General features: G+C 41.3%; 1 protein-coding gene across 1 annotated transcript in view; it reads right to left on the bottom strand.

Annotated features, from left to right (window-relative positions):
• Nucleotides 1-14,143, bottom strand: part of cacna2d3a (calcium channel, voltage-dependent, alpha 2/delta subunit 3a) — a 113,865-nt gene that overhangs the window by 61,286 nt on the left and 38,436 nt on the right. Inside the window, exon 5 of the mRNA XM_041945390.1 lies at nucleotides 1,321-1,483. Coding sequence (XP_041801324.1) covers nucleotides 1,321-1,483 — 163 coding nt within the window. The remainder of the gene's footprint in view (nucleotides 1-1,320; nucleotides 1,484-14,143) is intronic.

The following is a 14,143-nucleotide window of genomic DNA, read 5'->3' as shown; positions in this document are numbered from 1 at the left end:
GCAGCATAAAAAACAGGCCCAGAGGACAGTGACTAGCTACTATGTGTGAGGAAGGTATAGCTTAAAAGAACGCAGGCTCTACCTTCATTACAACAATGGTCTCATCCCCGCCCTGCAATGCAACGTAGCATCATCCTGATACAGATACATTCAAGCACAGATTACAAGTAGATGCCTTTAATGTTATCTTGATGGCAAAATCTTGCCTTGCTGCTGCGCAGAGTTCTGGCATCAGATAATCCCTCATACCAACAGAAATGTTGCTAAATCTTCCTCAACCATATTTCATCTTCTCACCTGCACCTGTGGCAAACCACCCACACCAACGCACTGTGCTATTTTCTGTCTGAACACCTGCTAACTTCTTGGCTGAAAGCAAGTGAATGAAATATTAAAGACTCCCTGTTCACTGCACAGATAATGCCGTATTAATAGCCATACAAACTTTTTGCAAATGCATTCCAAAGGAGTGATTTAAAAATGTTTCCGAAAGTTTTAAAGGATTGTTCACAAACTGTTTCCTGCCCTCAAGCCAAGCCTCTCAGTCTCCTTTAGCAGACGTTTGCCCACCAACGAGCTCCCCGCAGTCACAGCCAATACATCCACGTTATCACTGCCAGTGAACAAAGCCTGTAGATCTAAAACTCTTAAAGCTGTGTGTGTGTGTGTGAGTGTGAGTGTGCGCGTAATTCTACACATTTGCCTGTGAATCAAATCAAAATTACTCTTCCTCTCCCTGCCAGCCTGCCAGCCTCACTCTCCAAGCTCTTTCATTCAATTTCTTTCCATTTCATTCTCTTTTCTCCTGCCACTCTCACTTGCTTTTTCTCTTTTTTCCACCTAGCGGTAATTAATCTGTTGCTCAGACCTTCCATCAGTCTGACTTAACCTACTTTCTTTCTCATTTACTTTCTCCCTCTCTTCCCCTCTCTCTCTCTCTCTCTGTATAATTTCTTTGCCTCTGGTAGCTGGGTTAAGCCGACATGACATTCACTCTGTCCACTGAGCATTGTAGAAGGCCATGACTTCATTGCTTGGACTTGAGTGGATGGTAAATTAGCAGAATGTCTGATTATTTAACTGCTAATTAAGTCAGTGTGTGGTGGTGATCCAAAGAGTTACAGTTAATGAACTCAAATCCTCCTCCTGACGCAGGCGCACATCCATGTGTACCAGCACGCATACAGGAATGATTGCTTTTTAGATTGGAGTTTCAATTGCTCAAATTATAGAACAATTCAGAAAAATAGCAGATCCTGAGGGGCAATGGCGTTAACCTTTCTTGCACTCCTTTATAATAAACTGAGTTGGTGAACATACCTTTGTTGTACATGTTGGTGGGCACCTGGACCACGCTGAGACTGAGGTTGACTGACAGGTTGTTGAAGTGATCATTGGGTTGCAGGATGAATTCTCCTCCCAGCTCTACGCTGTTCCCCACCTCGTCCACCTCATTGATCAACACTGCATTGAAGTATTCATACTGGAGATCAGAAGAAAGACATGAAGAGAAGGCAGGAAGTGACACAGTGATGAGAGCCCACGTACAGTTAGATTCAACTATATCAGAGCTGCCAAAGTATGGCCGTGGGCCAAAGCTGGCCCACCATAAGATTCGATCTGGTCTGCCAGACGTTTCTAGCAAAAAAAAAATACAAAAAACCTTAAATATAAATTGTCCTTTATGCTGTTTTATTTCTGTGAGGTAAAAATGCTTTTTCAATGTGCAGGATCTCTAATCATTATTTTTTTTATAATCTGAGCACAGCGGGCAACGTGACACTTTGCACAGGAAGACAGTCAATAAAAGGCACTTGCAGCACTCTACTTCTTAACAATACAATGCAATGGGTGTTTGCTTCTGCTGCGTGGCCCTCCAAGGGAAAAAAACTGGGCACCTCTGACCTAAATACGGCTTTTTATTGAATCATTCATCCAGAATCATGTATCTCAGTGTCAATGCGTTCAACTCGCTGAATCACGTTGTCATGGGATAGGATGACTGGGTCACTTAAGTGCTGAGTCAGAGAGCAGTTCGTGGTAACCTGAATCCCTGGATCATCCCAGTTGTGCATGTTGTTGGAAAGCTGCTGAGTTGACAAATCTCTCCTCTGCTCCAACGCTCCCTTCCTAGGTAGATACTGCATGTGGTGCTCTGCCTCCACTGTATTTTTAGTACTGCGCATACTGGGGAGACTATTAATAAATCATAGAGCTAGATAAATATAGCGCACATGGCTGCCTGCATCCCAAAGGCTCTGAAGTCTGAGATACCACACAGGGGCAGAGCCTGCACAGGCTAAAGCCGATGCAGAGCCAATGACAACAAAGAGATGAAGATACTCAAACGAGTAAAAGAAAAATTTGACATTTTAGACTAAAAACTGAAAGGCTTGTATATTTTTGTTTGTTTACATGGAAATGAACTACACATACACAAGGAGTAAAACGCTAAATAATGCAAATTTGAGCTGAAACGAGTGAACTTATCACAACTTAAGGTAAAGGTGTCATCTGTCTTTGTATACCCGAATTTATCTTTTGCAGTTTAATCTTGAAAGGACTAAACTGGCTCCTGCTGTGGTCACAGTGTGTCACTGCAGAAGCACAGGTGCTGTGCAGTCATTCTTACTAATCTGGCCTGTAAAACTGTCAGTTGTGTAGCGTGCTTTCAACTTATTTGGAAGTACTCTCTTCTCATTTAAAAGTAATTTTACTTTGATGAAATCTGAAATCTGAAATCAGTCATGATTCACAAGACTAAAATTTGCTTTGAACTGATGAAAAATGAACAGTTATGTAGGTAGTTGGGATAACAAGTGCTGTCACACATTGGCTGATGGAGAACAACCTTTAAATCCCTCCTTAAATAAAAACATATTTTACTGCTCTTACTGTCAGCAGCAATGGCGGCGGCAGCGCTCCAATCCCTTGCGCAGGTGAGCGGTGGTGATTGCATGGCTTAAGGCCACATTGATTTCTCTTGTAATGACCAAGAGAATAGGATTTGAAAAAAGGCCTCTGAGGAGAATGAATTGCTATTCTCAAGAGTCCAATACAAAGCCTCAGTACATGTGTTATCATTCAGAGGGGGGCAGACACTCTCTGTACTTTGATTTTTTGAGAGACTGACAAGAATGCAGGTCCAAGTAAAGGGTGACTGGGCACAAAGAAAACAGACTACACATTTAAAAGTGACCATACCCTCTCTATTCATCACCAAATCCTGGCACCAGCCATATTTTATTGTCCTACCACTCACTTTGGTGGCCGCTTTCCTCTATACGCCTCACTAAAAGCACCATCTTGTCCTATCTATTCAAGCGTCCAGTAACCTTCATTTGGGCTAAATCTCTTCCCAGCTCCTCCTGAGGAACACCATCATCCCCTCAGCCTGGTGCAAAACACAGATAAAGCCATCAATTAGGCTGGCAAACGCAGTGCCTATCGGTGTAATTAATCAGGTTTGATTAGGCTTATTAGCCTTTTATCAAGGGGAACACTGCCATTTCAAGGTGAGGGTGCACAGTATCGCATATTTCTGCCTGTATTTCCCCTCTTCTACTTCACCTGGATCTCTCCACAGCTGTGTGTCAAAACTTAAATGTGTTTTCAAGAAAAAAAAACACAGAAGAAACACAATTTATTATATACATATTCATCAAGGGTGCAGAGCCATGGAGACATGAAGTGCATGGCAACCTTTCATATAATGCCGGTCAGCGCAGGACACAGGTTTCTTCACTCAGCGTTTAGCTACGTCAGTACAAGACATTAGTATGCAACTCACTTTTGGGTCTTGACCCACCAATTGTGAAAATCTGATCTACATTGACCTTTACGATGTTTGGGATACCAGCCATTTTCCACAACCAGCATGGTACCTTTTTTTTTTTTTTTCCATCGCAATGGGGTGAACAGAATGCCGATTAGTTGACTTTGACAAGGACTTTTTTGTTTGAGTTTTGCTGCCTTGCTTTGGGGAACCACTTCAACCTTGTGCTTTTAAGGATAGAAAAAGTAACAAGCAGGGAAGTGTGAAGAAAATTTCAAAACCTCTTCAAAATGCCTACTTTAAGCATGACCGGTCAGCTCTGACAGTAAAACTTTTGGGAAGTGAGAAGAGATTTAATAATATGGCACTTTTCAAAACAAAAGTTAAAGTGCTTGACAATAAACGTATTTAGCGTGGAATATTAAAAACGCAGGATTGTAGCAAACAGAGGAGCCACAAAATAGAAAAACACCGACACAAAAGCCAAACATAAGCTTCTAATATCTCCACAGCTGAACTATCAGAGGAGAGGAAAAAAAGAGGTGAAGTCATGAGAGCAAGAAGAGAGAGGAGAAGAAAGGACAAAACATAGATAACAGGCGTAGGACAGGACAGGACAACAGGATAAGATAGGATAAGACAGGACAAGACATGCAAGGATTATGCGATACAATGAGGTGACAAGACAGAATAGAAAACCATGGAATGCAACAGGAGTGGACAAAAAGAAAAGGACAGAACAGGCTACGATACAATACGAAAAAGCAAGAAAAAGAGTCAAACAGCTGCACAGGTGACATATTTAGCTACTTCAAACCAGCTATAAACTGTAGTTGCACATCAACGATGAATCACGTGACTACTTGTATGTGAAAAGGGTACACTCATAATGATGAGCCCAAAGATGATTATTATGTGTCTCCGCAGCTCTCCTAAGACGTATGGAGTGGCTCACCACTCTCAAAGCAGCTGTTCTGGTAAAAGAGGCTCTAAGAAAAAAAACAACAGTAAGCTGTTGTCCAGTACCAAACAGCAGATAGAGACAAAGGGAGCGACAAACTGGTAAACATATTAGATTACTTAAGTGGCTAATATTTCCCTCAGAGTTGGAGGAGACCAAAAACAGAGCTAGAAGAAGAAGCAGAGACACGACCACAAATGAATGCTAATGTTGCTCCATATTAGGTAAATGTGTAAATAGGTTTGTTAACAAGTTTGTCATGTCAACTTTAAATGGTTTGTGTTCACAGCTTTGTTTCACTCGGCCTATTATCCAATTTTTGTAATATTTTTGTAAGATTAAACAAGTGGATTACTAGATCTTGTCTGCATTTGAACTGTGATCAAAAAAACTGTTGCTACTGAAATGAATGAGTGTCCAATGACACAAATGTTGTGAGGTTGCAGGATCGACGACCTTCAGGCGGTGGGAAACTCTGGCACGGTTTCTTAATGCAGAGAATTGCTTACGCGTCCTGTTCACCCATCTCTTGCTTGCTCTGCACCTAAACTCTCTTTCTCTGGCAACCGTGTCTTTATTTCCTGCCAAAGAGAGCCATGGTGTCCAGAGACAGCCTTAATTACACGCGATTATCACCTTCATAACCTCTCCAGGTCACTTTCAGTATGTTGTTCTCCAGTCCAAAGAAATCTATGCAAAGCACAAATGCAAAGCACACATGAACGACTTTCAGAACTTTACTATCAACTCAAAATGTGCCCTTAAGTACTCCTGTTCTGTGATTGCTCAATTATCTTTAACATTTCATTCAGTCATTTCTTTAGTTCATTGTGAGCCAAAAACATTCTTTTCAAATCATTCAACAGCTTGAACAAGCACAAATTACCTCTTTGTAAATGATGTAATGAGCAAAATGGAGCTACGGGGAGCTGCAGAAAGTCTTTTCCATGAGTCATGAGTGTGATGTTGTCAGACTTGCTTGTTGGCAAACACAATATCTGTCAGTGCAGAGGGACTCATAAAGCAAATGACAAATACTTTACAGCGAAGATTTGCCTTCAACCTAAAATCTTGAGAGGCTGAGGCCAAAATGAGGGTACTTAAAAATTGGGAGAGCAGTTTACACAAAATGAACACACACAGACGACATACACACACTCACACATGGTGCACAGAGGCGGAGCCAGCTGCACCTGCAGCAGATCGGGCCCCATTGCATCTTCTCTCTGTTCTCTTTCTGCCAATGTTTTCTTAGTACCTGTTCTATCATTCTCACTCTCGCTTCCTCCGTCTCTCCCTCCCGACCTGATTCATCCCTCTCCTTTTCTGGCTCAGCCCGTTTCCTTCTACCTATTGTTCACTGGCTGCAAGCAATCCTCATCAAGCTCCTTGCCACGCTCTGCCTCCTCCCAGTATTCAACTCAAACGTGCTCTCTTATGCATGCAGCTCTCATTGGCAAGGTTTGGCTACTATCAGCTCTATCTGTGAGACCATTGTTGCAATTGCCAGGTTGTCTCTGCCTGGTCCCCCTCTCTATCTGTTTGTCTATCCAATCTCGCTAGCTGCGCTTCATCCTTCCTCTCCGTTTGTACAATAGGTGGAATAAGGAAATTAGATAAATCTCAATTCCTAAATAAAAGCAATTTCCAGTAACTGTAGCTCTCTACTTCAATGCAGACAGTAGAAGAGTAATATGTAATAAGCTAATATGTCGCACTTGCAAAACAGATGCATTTACATCAATATATACCCAAAGCTCATGTACATTGGGGAGATATTGGGCAGACACACATGGACACACACATACTCGCACACAAAGAAGCAAGTTTTATAATGGCAGTAAGGATCTCAGGATCCAAGACAGAACACAACAGTTACTAATGACTCAATTAAGAGAAACAATTGAAGTTGTGCAGATGTTGTGGCTCTATACCCATAAGTAAGTGTCTTGAAAGACACTGAGAGAAAAGGCACAGACAAGAGAAATGGCCACCTAAGGCATTAGCTGTTAGTATACCAAATATAAAGTTTAAAAAAAAAAGTTAAACAAACAACAGTTAATGAGTCTGCTAATAGACTTGTTTAAATTCACAGCATGTGGGCTTTAATTTTGATTAAAATTGCACCCATCAGCTTTTAAGTTTCAATAGTGTGGGAGTGAGCGTGGGTGTGTGAATGGAGGCAGGGGCAAACCACAGAGTGTACAGTATGTATGTGCGTGCATCTGTACGCGCTCCCGAGCATGTGAGCCTGCGTGTGCAAGTGCAGAAATGTGTGTGTGTGTGTGTGTGTGTGTGTCCAAGTGTGGGTGTATGTATGTGTTGAGTAAGTCAATTATGCCATTCCAGCATTACAGTGAAGGAGTGCCCAGTGCCACTAATGCAGTCCCTGATCATGGTGTTAACAACCTGATCTTTAACGCCGCAGTGCATTACACTGAGAGATCGCACATGTTCCACCAGCACCCACTCACTCAGTGTGGTACAGACAGAGAGGGAGAGGACGAGAGGAGGGGGTTACTGGAGGTAAACAGTGGGGGATATTTTAGTTTCCTGTTTCAAAACATAAGCCCAAAGAACGGAGAGATTTAAGGTGCTATATGCACCATTTTCATATCAAAATGTCATCCGTGCATTGACACCGACGTGTTAGCACACAGCGAGGAGATACAGTCATTACGAATTCTAATTATACCATCGTCACATCATCCTCTCTCTTTGTTTCTGGCATTTCTTTGGGTGAATCATTTTGAAATTCATTTATTTCTGCTATTAACTTCATAAGTATATAAAAAAAGCAGAATTCAAAGATGAAGCTTCGAAGCGTTATCGTGTCTAAAAGGTCAAACTACAAAAAAGTGGTTCATCATTTTATCAGGTCAGGCGTCAACTGGGCCTAAGTAAGTTCAATTGTCTATAATAAATACTTTGTGATTTTAAAGCTGAAACAAAGACTCGATTAAATGATTATGAATGTGAAGACCTCACCTGGGGCTGATGAGCATGTGTCAACATTTTCTGACGCTTTACGGAAAGAATAATGATCGATCAATTAGTGTCGACCCAACAATGTACTGTATATAACACTGCAGTCTCCTCACCCCTCTCTGCTGTGACAGACTATGCATCAACAAGTGTTTTCTCACTCTTACTGCAAAAATAAAACGTACAAATCCTTGTGTTGGGTTGACAGACATCACATAATTCAATCTGCAAATGCTTAGAACTGCTTTATTTTTACTTATGTGAAGCAATTCATTAAATGAATGGCATTGGATAATTACAAAATAACACAAGCAGTAATTTAATTAAGTTTTTCCATCACTTTTGTTCTTCTTTTTTTTTTTTTTTTGCTTTATCGGGCTTTCCATTAAATGTCTTCTTGCATATGCCATTCATTGTTAGAATTTCTTTTATGTGACGCACTTTGAAATCTACATTTTTTAAAAAAACACACTTTATTAATTTATCTTTGATTGTTTTTTTTTATATTCCTTTTAAAATTACCTTGTACGTAAAACACTCTGAAAAGGCCTCAGCAGGAATTAACCTATACTATATATACATATGCATGCTGCTGTAGACATGCATTGAACTGTATTTTTGTGAGAGCTAAGTAACATCTGCACAGGAAGGTACTACAATTAGGCTCAGGCTTGATTCTGACTTTAAATGCTGTTATTCCCCTGCAGTCACTGAGTTGAGGGGCTGTCTTTTTCAGCAATTATTTATTGTATGCTTATTTTAAAAGGTCCAGTGTTTAGGATTTCAGGGAATCTATTGGCAGAATAGATTATATATATATATATATATATATATATTCATAGTTATGTTCTGATTGGTGTACTACCACCAAAAAATAAGATTTTTTGTGTTTTCGATAACTTATGCCTCCACACTGCAGGCATTGTGTTTTTAGGTTGTCTCTCCGTCCATCCATCGCATTTGCATGAATGCGATATCCCAGGAATTTCTTCACATTTGGTACAAATGTTCACTTGGTCAAAGGTTACTGCAACCTCACAAAACGTGTTTTTGGCCATAGCTCAAGAATTCGTACACTAATTATGAGATGATTTCATATAAATGTCTCATAGGATAAAATGATGACATTTTATATCCAAAAGGTCAAAGGTCAACTTGACTGTGACATCATAGTGTTGTATAAAAACACTTTTCTCGCCAATATTCAACGCCATGACTCAGGAACAGAAGGGGAGATTATGACCGTATGTCACTTTTGGTGAGATACTGAATTGGGGACACTAATCTTAGGTGCCCACCTTGACACTGTGGTGATTATATAGATTTTCTGTGGATGTAAACTGCAACTTAACTGATTGGCGGAGGCACAGTTTTAAAATTGTAGCCTTGGTTAAAATGCCCAAAACTGTCTTGTTATGGCAAAAATTTGTGTGGCAGAAAGACACATTTGCTCACATTGCAGTAAAAGTCTAAAGGCAGGAGTCGCATTTGCCTTAAAGAGGAGCGCCAATGCAGCTTAGTAGCCTACGTGCACCCAGTCAGTGTGCAAGTGTGTGATCCACATGCACATGCTCACATACAAACAAATATACTCCTGTTGATTCTGATAAATACTCTTGCTGCAAAGAACACAACAGTGAGTCAACAGCCTCAAGGGGAGATGAGCGAGAGCGAAACAGAGAGGAGACCACATGTGAAGCGGGGGTTTGACCGTGACGCTCCACCCTCTGGTGTTCACTTTTAACTCTCATCTCCACTCCGAGTCTCCTCTTTTATTCACCCACATCCCTACTCGCTTTCTTCACGGTTTGGGAAGGGGGAGACACCACTCCCAGAGTGTGGAAATGTGACTGGAAAACAACCAGGGGGCATGGATACAGGTAATCAGCGAGTAAACAAGACAGCAGATTGAGTAAATAACTTGGAGGAAAGGCCAAGTTTGAGTTCATACGCTGTGCTCAAACTCCCCCTTCATGCATCTTATATTTTCTGCTCACCCACTCTGAGAAAAACACGGCTAAAATCTACAGCAGCCACGTGAGGCTAAAATGTTTGTCACACACAGTGCTGTCTGTGTGTGTGAAACTGTAAAAAGAAATACACACAGAGCAGTATGCTGATAAAGACAAGTTAAATGCTATTAACTGCTATTAATTAATTGCTCTCTGTCCATAGGAAACTAATAATTCATTGGAAAACTCTGTACTTATCTCTCTCAAACTTTCTCTAGGCTCAGGGAAGTCATGCCAGGTAGGACAGAACTTACCTGCTCTTACCTGACCTTTCAGTTTTTCCTCTCAGAGCTTCTGCGTGATAAACTACATGAAATACAGCGGGAACAAATTTCAGCTCTGACTGTTAGCTGTGCGATGCTGCGAGCTGCACCCTAACTCTTTGGCGCCTGGGTTCAAATCTGGTTTTCTGGGAAGTGCAGCGTTGGGTTTACTGCATGTTAGTTGATGGAAAAATCCACAAGGAAACACCACAAAAAGTTATTTGATTGTTTTTCACCTTCCAAAGGCTAATGGCTTTGTTGTGTTCTGATAAAAAATCACACATTATAAGCAATGGCACGATAAAATGACAAGCAGGTAAGGATACCGTAGGTTTCTTTTTGATCTGTCAGGTTCATAAAAGAACTCTTTCACTGAAAGTGATTCATTCTTTCAAATAAGCTTTCAAGACGTGATTGGAGGTAGCACCCTATCTCTCTGTAGGGAACCCTTTTGAACCTTTCTCTCTGAAAATGTAGAAGAAGGTACCTTTAAATGCTTTGAGTCTGGAGTTGGCAAGCCGGCGAGACTTAATATGTGTCTGGATACAGAAGAAGCAGTGTGTATGTGTGTGCGCGTGTGTGTATGGTGTATTTCTGCATTATACATTGGACAGACAAGGCCAACTATGGCATAAAAGGCTTAAAAATCCAGCTTCGCATCACTGGCCATGCATGCGACAGGACAGTGAAGCACCCTGGATACACAGGCGCACACACTCAGGTCAAATAATTTTTTGCCAGTAATAAGAAGAACAAATTGGCAAATCAACAAGCATGTGGCCACCTCTCTGCACTCTATGGTAATACCCTAGACAGAGGAGTGTAAGAACAATAGAGAGAGAGAGAGGGAGAGCGAGAGAAAGATTAAGCATTTCTCTCCCACTGCTCCCTCCAGACTGGGGCTACATTTTCAGTCAACATCAGGCTTGGCAATTGGCTGTTTGTCTCCAACCTCCAAGGAAGGATTTCATTGGCTGCAGAGGGCATGGGAGGCTGCTCTCTGCTTTCCTATTTACAGTACATGAGCATTGCGGGTAAAAGAGCAAGGGAGGAAAATCGCAGCAGATTACCGTGCCAATTTCACATGGAAGCAGAAGAGCTCTGGAAAGGATAGATAAGGAAATTCCTATCAAACCGCTGCCAGCCAAATATGTATCCAATAGCAAGCAAAAAAAAAAAAAAAAAAAAAAAAAAAAAAAAAAAAAAAAACGCCACACAAACATTTTATAATAAACCCCCGAATAGTGATGGAGGAGGTTTCACCCTACAGCGTAGATGTGGTATTTTTAGCACAGCTGGTGATAATTACCATCTATTCACCATGTTCTGCAGCAAAACGCACTATTACAAATGCCACCATCAGAGCTGGGCAGACACACACACACACACGCACGCACACAGGCACACACACACACAGGTATACACTTACATCGCTCACAAAAATGTACAGTACATACATATTAACATTCATGCATGTAGACAGAAAGAAAAAAATACAGCAGTTTGTGATCACAGCTAAAGAATGCTCAACCATTTCATTTCTGCTCAGGCAATCCAAAACACAATTAGCAAGAGAAATTAATGGCTGCAACATCATTTGCCAAGAGGTACTGAAAAACTTGCTTAACTAAGGATAAATACCAACACACACACACACACACACAAATACATTCATATACACACAGAAGCAGAGATACGCACACCAACATGGATGCAGAACGATAGCCAGGCAAAGACAGTCTGTTAGTATTAGTCTGATGACCGAGCCGTGAAGCAGGGACTGATTTGTGACGGGTGTCAGAACACGATGCGGAACCTCCCACATCTGGATGGGGACTTCCAATCTTTCAAAACGCGTTCTGAGAAATCTGATGCAAGTATTTCTGTCAGTCCTGTTTGCCATTGATGTTACTGTGCACAGAGAGGACCGTTACTGGGCAAATCCCGTAAGTCAGCGTAACTTTTCTGTCAGTCAGTCTGACCCCGAGCAGCCCCAGCTCACTTCAGCGGGGTGGCGATGGGTAGGGAGACAATGGTGAAGAAGATGGAGAGGATGAGGGAACTTAAAAAAGTGTATGGTAGGAACATCTGTAAATTCAAAAAGGTAAGCACAAATGTTTTTCTTACCATTCTGTGTGGCTGATTGATTTACGATGATGACAAAGCTGATGATGAGTTTACTACACTGGCAAGTGGTAAAAAATTTTTTGTGGTTTATGAATAATTCTGTCTTATGACTACTGAAGGACCCGCAGTTAAAGGTCCAGTGTGAAGGATTTAGGGGATCTATTGTCAGAAACTAAATATAATATTCAGAATAATGTGTATAAAGAATTGTAATTAGAATTCCTGTGTTTTTGTTAGCTCAGAATGAATTCTTTACATCTAGAGATGGAGCAGGTCCTCATTCACAGAGTCAGCCATGTTGCACCGCCATGACTCTACAATAGCCCAGACCGGACAAACCAAACACTGCCTCTAGAGAGCATCTTCTGCGGCAACCCACATTGGACTAACTCACAGAGTTTAGTGATGGGAAACATTACTAATCCACAGTCCAGTAGGGAAGAGGCTATTGGAGCTAGTGCCACCATAAGAAGTAGGGTGTACTTTATTGATTGGTGTACATAGCTGTCTTACAACAACAAATAACAGATGTATAAAAGAGAAGGATGAGTTGGCCAGTGGTTCAAAGGAAGCTGCTGTAAAGCTGCACACACCTAATCCATCTTCTAATCAACAAGTCATTAAAAAATGTGAAAAACACAAAAGGAACTCGACAACACGCTCCCTCTGCAGATGTAAAGAGCTCATTCTGAGGCAATGAAAAAACAACGATTCTTAGTCTCAGGTGACTAAACGAATGAAAACATACTAATGAATATTAAATTCAGTTTCTGCCATATTTTGCCAATAGATCACCCAAAATTTTAAGATTTAGGGGGCACAAATACCGGATTTAGAGAACACAAATAGCAGTACTTATTTGTTCTGTGTGCTGAAATGAGTGTGGCTAACGAAGACCTGTTGTCCTACAGGCCATCAGGCCCGAGAGGTCGTGTCTTCCTGGTTTAGAAATTTAGCTCTGGAATGAAGCAACACTGCATCATACAGCAAATGCATCTGCCGTTACCTTAATCTCTGATTAAAGTAGATCTTATTACTGTGGTCACACACCGTGCCAACAAGCATCTGCCAGGTACATGTAATTGCATTATCATGTTCATTTTCCTCCTCCATCATCACTCTCTCTTTCCCTTCCTCTTCTCACTTTTTTTATTTCCCTTTGCCACATTTTTGGTATGCGACATACATAATACAGGTATGCGGGTGTAATATGTCATTGCCTGATAATGGTATCTCACTTGGTCCCAGATATTGTGAAAGTCTGCATTACAGTATAGGCTCTCTATCAGCCATTATCAGCTTTGTAGCTGTGTCATCAAAGCTGAAACAAAAGGGACAGACACTTTGCTGAGCTCATCTCATCACCGCCAAGTAATTACTGGCATAAAGAACCACTGTGAGCCCACACAGTGTTACTGCCCCTCAAGCAGCATATGAAAACACAAACACGCACAGACAAGCTTCACCAGGTGACACATACATGCAGATGCACAAACACATGTCCACAAGAACATGCAAAATTGCCATCAGAGATACATGCATGACAAACACAAGTATGTATTTGTAAAGGGAGTTTTGTTTACGTGGAAACTTGTCCTTGACGTTGTGCATCAACAACAACACACACACTCACACACGCAGATGAGTACAGATAAAGTAAGATACATCGAAATATACAGAGATACACACTCCCATATAAAGCCTGTGCAGGGAACCATACACAGTATATTTCCAATGCAAGTGGAGAGACAAAGACAGTGAATGTGTGTATTAATACATATCTTGAACTGTTAGAAATTTCCTACCCGTCAGGTGAATAGGTGGTAGTCCACACTCTATACACACACACACACACACACACACACACACACACACACACACACACACACACACACACACACACACACACACACACACAGTAATTCTGCGATGAAATGCTACAATTTTCTCTATTGGCTGATCGCCTGGTGTACCTGTTGCCTCAGCTGGTGATATACTGTACATTTTTCAGAATGGTGTT

Source organism: Chelmon rostratus, chromosome 10 (assembly GCF_017976325.1).
Source record: "Chelmon rostratus isolate fCheRos1 chromosome 10, fCheRos1.pri, whole genome shotgun sequence".
In the NCBI taxonomy this organism is placed as follows: Eukaryota; Metazoa; Chordata; class Actinopteri; order Chaetodontiformes; family Chaetodontidae; genus Chelmon; species Chelmon rostratus.
The sequence above is the reverse complement of the archived record's forward strand: the minus strand, read 5'-3'. Positions and strand labels throughout refer to the sequence as shown.